This window comes from Octodon degus, unplaced genomic scaffold (assembly GCF_000260255.1).
Source record: "Octodon degus isolate 3935 unplaced genomic scaffold, OctDeg1.0 scaffold00029, whole genome shotgun sequence".
Taxonomy (NCBI): Eukaryota; Metazoa; Chordata; class Mammalia; order Rodentia; family Octodontidae; genus Octodon; species Octodon degus.
In genome coordinates, this window is record NW_004524605.1 from 893,088 (window position 1) to 901,601 (window position 8,514).

The 8,514-nt window shown below is 53.1% G+C and overlaps 1 protein-coding gene across 1 annotated transcript in view; it reads left to right on the forward strand.

The window, feature by feature from the left end:
* The first annotated feature begins 6,864 nt into the window (after positions 1-6,864).
* Tbc1d9b (TBC1 domain family member 9B) overlaps positions 6,865-8,514 on the forward strand; it is a 35,508-nt gene continuing 33,858 nt past the window's right edge. The window contains exons 1-2 of the mRNA XM_004629418.2: positions 6,865-6,869; positions 8,181-8,479. Coding sequence (XP_004629475.1) covers positions 6,865-6,869; positions 8,181-8,479 — 304 coding nt within the window. The remainder of the gene's footprint in view (positions 6,870-8,180; positions 8,480-8,514) is intronic.

Below are 8,514 nucleotides of genomic sequence, written 5' to 3' on the forward strand. Positions count from 1 at the left end.
ATTTTTTAACTGGAGTAGATTTTTATTGCACAAAAATTAAACAAGAAAATAGGGCCTCAAAAACAAGGATGGGGGGGGCCGGGGAGATGGCTCAGTGGAATAAGCTCTTCCCTGGCAAGCGCAAGGGCCTGAGTTCAATCCCTGGTTCGGCAAAAAAAAAAAAAAAACAAGGCTGGGGAGATAGCTCAAATAGCATAAGTGCCTGTGTGGCAAGCACAAGGTCCTGAGTCTGATTGCCAGAACAAATAAAAAAAAAGAAGGAAGGAGGAGGAGGAAGGAAGGAAGGAAGGAGGAAGAAAGGAAGGAAAGGGGAGGGGAGGGGAGGGGAGGGGAGGGGGAGGAGGAGAAGATTGAAAAGAGTAAACAAGAAAATTGGCCAGGTATGGTGGCACCTGTAGTCCCAGCATTTCAGATGCTAAAGCAGAAGGATTGCCACAAGTTCAAGACCAGCCTGAACTACATAGCAAGACCCTGTGTCAAGAAGACAAGAAAAAGGAAAGGAAAGGAAGGAAGGAAAAAAAAGAAAGAAAGGAAAGAAAGAGAAAAGAATTAACAAACGGATTCTAAAATGAATATGTCAAAATAAAGACCAAGAATGGTCAAGCCACCCTTTAAGAAAATAGAAGAGAGCTCATTCTTGCAGCTATGAAGACTCTCAGGAAGCCGTGGTGGTGAGCTGGCGTGAGCTGGGCACAACCAGAGACCACAATCTGTTGGGTCCCATAAAGAACCTGGAAAAAAAACAAAAAGTAGAACAGCACCCACACAGATTTTTATCTCCAGGTTGTAGGTCAGTGGAGCAGTGTAAAGCAGGATTGTAACCTCAGGGATCGGGGCAGCCTGGCTTCTGTACCGAGCTTGCAGGACCAGGGAGCCCTGCCCAGGCTGTGCCACCCTGGCTTCTACCCCAAACATACAAAAACTAAATTAAAGGCCAGAGGTGTGTCTTGGTGGTTGTAGGTACAGCCTCAGGCCCTAGGTCCATTTACCAACCCCGCAATGTTAGGCAGGTGGGTAGGTGGGTAGGCAGGTAGTTTAATTAAGATAAAGTGTGCTTATCTTGAGAAATATATTCATTTTTTTCATTTTTCCTTTCTGGAACAAAGGGCTAGAATGAAGGAGACACTTGAGTTTTCAAAGACAATGAAGCACTGAAATGTTACAAAGATGGTGCGCTCGCTGACCTGTAACGCACGTGGGAGCTGCAGGCCCGGTGACTAAGTCTGTCTCTGCTATTCCCTTTTCAGGTGGTCACTTCTTTCACCGAAACTCCTTGTCCCCTCGGAGCCTGGTGTATGAAAGTGAATTCTCTACGATCGAACCTTCTTTGGACATGTATGATGAGAACAAAACCTGACTTTGGGAACACGGGCTGTGGAGGCCGCTCGTCTGTGATTTGGTGGATGACTGCCTTTCTTCCTTTGTACTTCTGCCCAGCCCCACAGGGCGAGGCTCTGAGGCGGTCACGTCCTGCCTGTCGTCCGCAGGGCCGGTGGTAAGCGCGCTGGGCGCTTGGCGACCCTCACTCGGGGTGGGGCGCAGCCTTGCTGGCGCTGCTTCGAGTCTGTGTCTGTTCTTCCTCCGCCCAGGGGCGCTTCCCGAGGAGCTAGAGGAAGCCTAGCCGAGCGCGCCTCCTGAGACTAGACCCCCGCCCCGGCGGCGTCTGCAGACAGGGGGCAGCCCCGCACCCTGCGCCCGCCCGGTTGTCGCCCTCGCTGCTTTCCAGTGTCCACGGGAGCGCGACGTGAGGCAACGAGTATTTTTGCAGCCACTAAACACCGCAGCCCTGTCCCTTGGCCGTCACGGGGTGCATGCGTGGGGAGGGGGCACGGGGAGCCAGCCCGGCGGGCCTCTGGGCACCGACCCCGGGGCGTGGCCAGCAGCCGCGCCCCTGCCGCAGGAAGCCGCCCAGGAGCCCCCCTCCGCCTTTTCTGTCCTGCTGTCCCCGCGCCCGGCTCAGACCCTGTGGCGTGGTGGGCGCCGAGGACAGGTGCTGTTCCCGCACGGCCAAGACAGCAGGAAGTGCACACAACTGGAGCGGCGTAGGCAGTGCGAGCAGACGCAGGCCCTGGCTGGGCGCGGGCGGGCGGAGGGCGGCGCGGCACCTTGCCCTGAAGACAGCCCCTGGCGCTCTCTTGCGCTGCACTGACTCGGAGACACCCTGCCCTGTTCCTCTGCCGGCCCTGGAGGGCGGAGGGCTGAAATGAACACTTGCCACTTTCATGTTCATGGCATCTTTTCTTGTAACTCGTTATGAGGATGCCTCCAACACAGATGTGCCCCAAACACCATCAGAAAACCAGGATGGCGACAACATGGTGACCAGCAGCATTTTGTCCTAATAGTTTAAGGCCGGGACAGGCAGATCCCAAAGGTTTTAACTGCTTTTGCTTTCTACTCTCTACCAAGGGCTTTTTGTTTATTCATTTTCCTTTTTATAGTCTTTGTAATGTAAAAAATATTTTTGATAAGCAGTTTCTGTTTCAGCATCATCGAGAAGATGGTTTGCCCCATGGGTTCTCAGCAAGAGAGCAGGTTTTACAGAGCTCAGAACCCACTTTCCCAGCGCACTAGAGCTGGCAGCAGTGCATCAGGCAGATGGGATGCTGAGTCCGGAAGACTGCCACGCCGTCTGCACCTTGACCCAGTTTCCCCTGAACGCAACCCAGATCCCTCTGCAGCACTTCCCTCCGGTTGTGCAGCCGTGTGAAGACATGGACAGTAAGCGTCACCGAGAGTTCTTTACTGAAACAGGATGAAATTGCTTGAGAAGAAATATTTTTAAATTGAATCCTTAAGATGTATGGATATACGATTGAGTTTCTGGCAAATTGGGGACAGTGCCATGGCAGAACGGCCAAGGAAGCACTGCTTCTGAGAGCATTTACTCGGAGTCCTGCTCTACATCCCGGCTCAATCCTTTCCAGAGGAATCAGGGCCACCTTCCAGCTCAGAGGCAGAATATCCTGTTTGTCAAAGAAGGCTCCCTCCTTCCCAAGGGTACAGCTTCAGAAGAGAGGGGCAGTGATCCTAACCCAGACCACAGACTCCCGTCTGGCAGCCACTCGAAGGCGCCGCTGGGGTGGTTATTAGGAAAGGTATAGTGGTACAGTAACCCGAGGGTCGTCCAGGGTGGGGACAGCTCAGAGCAAAGAAGGGCTAGAGTAAGCAAACCCTGCAGCTCCACTGGTCTGCCCAGAGCTGGGCCTGCCTCCAGCCCCTTCTCGATGCCTCCACAGGCTCTCTGCTCCTTCGCCAGAAGGACCTAAGTGGAGAGGGTCAGAATGGCAGAGTGCAAGGCTTACCCATCCCCACGGAGGACCTTCTCCTAGCCCTGCCTCCTCTTATTTCAGGGAGTGGGAGAGGTACCTACATATGACGGTTGTGAGTGCGTCTGGCCAAAGACCCTGCCCCTGCCCTCTGAAAAACACAGGCCAGCCTCTCACTCCCAGCTGCTTTCACTTTATGGGAGATAAAGGTCCTCGCCCTGGGACAGAGGGACACTATGAAGCCATGTCCTGGACTCAGCCTTGCCCCGGGGCCAACCACACTTCCCAGCTACCCAGAAGTGTCCATCACGAAGGTGTTAAAAAGTTGCTAAGTATACTAAGCCACACTTCTTGAGAGCTGCATAAGCCCTCTCCTGTTTGTATTGCCTCTCACATCTGTGCTTTCAATGACCCACACCCTTCAGTGGCACTGGTTTTAACGAAATCAACACACTGCAGTTAAGCTCTGCAGTATGGGCCTGAGCAGCAGCTCTGTGCAGAAGAGCAGGGAGGGGTGTTCAGGACAGGAGTTGTACCCACCTGGCAAGCACTGCTGCTTGCACGTCAGGAACGAACTTACTGGACTGCAGGACGTAGCACTGAGAAGGGAAAACTGGCCCAGTAAAGATTTGCAGTAAACTTTCATCAGGGTTTCCCACCGTGGGACGAGTGGCCAGGCCAGGATGTGACTCAGTGGTAGAGCACACACTCAGCATGGAAAACGTCCTGGTTCCATCCCCAGCGAGTGCACACACCCACACACACCCCTTTTGGCTATTCCAGGGAAGTGCTTATTCTACTGAGCCATCTGCCCAGCCCCCTTTTGGCTATTCCAGAAAACTAACACATAGACCACTACCTGGGAAGTTAGATCAGCTGAAACAAGGCATCTTGAGGAGGCATAGGGGCTCCCAGGGCACAGGTGCAGGGGCCAGCATCTGGCCCTGGAGAGGCCGGAAGAGGGGCCAAACAGACAAAGCTAGGGCTCATAGGGGCAGCCAGAGGGCCAGGGCCATACTTCCTGGGCAGGCAAGGCTGCTGGGGAGCGGCACTGAGCAGCAGAGGGGCAGGAGGGCAGGAGGGCACTGAGAAGGGCAGCCCAGGAGAGGACTTTCCCATTTAATGCAGATCTGCTGACAGGAAATGGAGATGAAAGGAGGAAGCCAGAGGCGGAGGTAGAAGCCTAGGTCTCCAGTCTTGGTGCTGATGGGGAGCCAGTGGGCCCAGGAGAGCCCCTACGAGGACTCTTAAGTCCTAGGTCCCTGGAGGGAGGCACAGAGACACACAACTCAGGCAGGTTCGCCAAAGGCAAGGAAGTCCTGGGGGCCATGTGTTAAGTGTAAGGAAGAGGATGAGCACATGTGTCCTGAATGCGGTTCTGGGTTCTAGGTATTGTAAGATCCAAGAAAAGATGAGCGAGATGATCAGGGGTAGGATGGCTACACTTGCTGGGAGGGCTCTGACTGCTTGCCAGGAAGAGCACAGCACACCAGAGCCCCAGCCATGTCTGGGAGGCCCTTCTGAGAGCATGGCCTTGGCTGGCCCCTGGGTGGTGCGGTGCACTCGCTTGTTACAGGGGTGAGGGGACAGAAGCCATGGAATCCCTGCAGGGTACCTGGATACCCAGGGCCTGAAATTTGAGGGGAAGCTGGGGGGGGAGGGATACAGGCCTCGCCAGGCTGCAGTGGGGGGCACATCAACTACAAGGCTAACGTTTGTGGGCTGGGGATGTAGCTCAGTGGTACAGCGCCTGCTTGACAAGCGCAAGGTCCTGAGTTCAATTCCCAGTACTAGTGAAAAGCAAAACAAGAAAACACACCAAAATTGCAACAACAACAAAGCTAACATTTGTGCCTCCAGATGTGGTTTTGGTGACCCAAGAAGAGTGGAGTCACCCCGTCTGTCCTATCAGGTTTTCCTCCTGCAACTTTTTACTGTGACTTGAGAAGGAAGAGACCCTGACAAAAGGACAGGGAGGCCTTTGAGCTTCCTGCAGGTTGAGTATTACATTTCAAGGTTTTAGGCTGCCAAGTCACTCAGGCCCTCAAGTGAGCCTGGCCCTCCCAGCACTTTCGGTTCACTCCGCCACTTCCCCACAAAACCCTGAAGCTCGAGGTAGCATGGACCCCACTCAGTGGCCTAAAGGAAGGATTTCTCACAAGCAGCAAGCTCTGCAGGGGACCTCATCCCTTAGGCTGCAGCTCCCATGGCCCCAGACTGTGATGCACACCTGGCTTGTTTCTCCAAACACACTCAGCTCCACTGTTGGGTAGCCACAGGTCCAGAAGTGTGATGTGTTGGTCACCTAGCACTCTGGCTTGACTTCCTGCATTTCTCACTGGTCAGCAGATCATCAAAAAAGGTAGAAAAGGTCTACCCACCTGTCAGTATGGGTGCTGGCAACTGTTGAGAGTTATAAAAAATTGCTCTGAGCTATTTTTTTGTAAATGTAACCGAACATAACATGGATTCTAGCTTTTGCATTGCATTTTTGCCTTGAGACAGGGTCTTGCTATGCAGTTCAGCCTAGCCTTGAACTCACTTTCTAGTCCAGGCTGGTCTCAAATTCACAATGATCCTCCTGCCTCAGCCTCCCGAATGCTGGGATTACAGGTGTGTGCCACCACACACAGGATGTATTCTAACTTTTTTTTTTTTAATTATCCTTTATCCACAGTTAGGTCCAAGTATTTTTACACCATGTGATAGAAGAGGACTTTTCTAATAATTGAGAGATACTGAACCAAGATATTTGTTTAAAACAGAGTGAGGACAGGTAGAGTAGAACATCTCAAGATGCTTCCTTCCTTCAGAGGAGCAAACTCCTCCTCCAGGAGGAAGGCCACTGGCTGCTGACCACACTGTGCTACCCCCTTGTATGATCCCTGCCACCCTGCAGAAAGGAGCACAGGAGACCATCTCCTGTCATCACCCACACCCAAGCCTGGCTGGCTGCCCAAGCTGAAGCAAGGGCTCTCTTTGCTGGTTCTTGGGCCAAAATCTAGTATTTTGACCAAAAAATGGGGAGCAGGATGGACTCAATAGGGGCGACATCTCTGTCCAAGAGAACTGGACCAATGTGCTTCCCAGCCAGAAGGGCCCCAGCCGAGAGATGGCAGTGGGTTGTGAGCACCCCGTCTCACAGAGACACCCTCTTCCTGTGCACAAGAAGGAATCAGCTCAGTTGAAGGCTACATGTGTGAGATTGCTTATGACCCTCAGTAGCTTTTATACTTGCAGAAAATTTAGTTATCCCTTTCATATTTGGGTCAAAGAGCCCCTCCTGTTCTGGGTTCCTACTAACTATGCACAACATCTCAGAGGACGGCATACAAAACTATTTTTCTAGTTAATAGCACAGGTACTTTAGGGTGGAAGAAGCTTGGAATATACTGAAATGTGGCAATTTACCTTCCACCTTGAGGCATGAAAGGGAAACTATGCACTTGATTTTAATTCACCATGGGATAGCTTGTTGCCAGAAAGAACATACGTCAACATTCTAAAAGCAATTAAGATCATTAGCTTGATTTCAGGGCTCGCTATAGGAGAACTCACCTTGTCCAGAACATGAACAAGAACCTGCCCTTACAACATGAGGTAATTTCTTGACAGTTGGATCTTCTCAACCCTTGGAGCTGTTCTGGACAGCACAGTTGCTAGGTCCACATGGTGATGTAAGTATAATTAACAGGTGAAATTGTATGGTATATGCCTGTCGGTCAGTAGTGTATACCTGTATGTGCAGAATTTGCTAATATTAACGATTTCAATAAAAACTACTGAAAAAGTGATGCTGGCCACATGGAGTACTGTGGGTTGTATTGTGGATAAGTGAGGACTGTCTTGGCTGACAGTGACAGAAAACCCAGCCCAAACTGGCTAAAGTTAAAGAGGAACAAGGTAGCTTCCAAAAGCTCAAGTGCCCAGGGTACAGCTGCATCAGAGGTGGTGATCTGGCCCCTCAGTGACACAGGACATATTGGCCACCTGAGCTTCCTCTCAGGACCCTCAGTGTGCCACGAGCCCCTCACTGCCCGCCCCCCCCCCCAGCTAGGCTGCTGCCCCAGGAGTGGACCAGCTCAGAGCGGCTGAGGCCAGTGGTGGTGAGCCCAGGGTGCGGGTGCCACAGCAGGCAGTCTGTATCACTGAGCGCTCTGAAAGGCTCACATCACTGGCCTAGACCATTGGCGGCTCACAGCCATCATCAGACCAGACACCGTGACCCCAAAGACGGCTACACGCACTGTTTCAGCCCTGGTTCCCTGGCAACCAGCCAGCCACTCAGGAAGTGGACACTGCCACAAAAGCAGCAAGTGAACGTCCAATGTGTGAAAACAGCTGGAGCAAGAAAGGCCAACACCTTAGCGCCACTCTCTCCCAGATAGCCAGTAGGAACATGCAGACCACTTCACTTGCCTGCATCTGTTTACCATTTCAAAGCAATAAAATATCGGCTGGGTATGGTGGCGCACACCTGTAATCCCAGTGCTGGGAGGCTGACAGGAGGATTGTGAGACCCTGCACCAAATAAATTTATATAGCACATCCAGAACTGGAACAACCACAGAGAAAGGAACAGATCAGAGGTTGGGAGAGGGAGAGATTAGGGGTGACTGAGTGACAGAGGTACAGCTTTTGTTTTTTTGTGGAACCAGGGAATGAACTCAGGCCCTTACGCTTGCCAGGCAAGCGCTTATTCTACTGAACCATCTCCCCGTCCCCCAGGATTCCTATTTGGACTAATGAAAAACTGCGGAATTAGATGGTGGCACTAGCTGCACAACCTGGTCATTAAAACTCCCTAAACTTGACACTTTAAATTTTAAGAAACGTGAATTTCTGAAAATAAAGAGAACAAAAAGCAGCAGGCTGAGCACACACCAAGCGTTCACCAGAGTCCTTCTCCAGGGTGGCCTCCCGCATCCCCGTCGCCCAAGGCGCGCGGGTGCACCGAGCGTGCCGCACCCTGACAGCCGTCGGGCTCAGGTCCCCGCGGGCCGGCCCTCGCGGCCTCCTCCGGGACCACACGGCGCTCGCCGGGCCGCGCGGCCACTTCCGGGGCACGCCCGAGGCCACACCGCACGGCACGGCTGCGCCGCCGTCTCCCCGTCCCCGTCGTCCAGAGGCGGGAGCACCACCCGAGGCGAGCTCGGAGGAGGAGCCGCTCGCGCCGCGCAGCGGAGGCGGAAGCCGGCGGGCCGAGCTGCGTACGGTCCCTCCGCACCCGCCCGCCCGCCCGCCC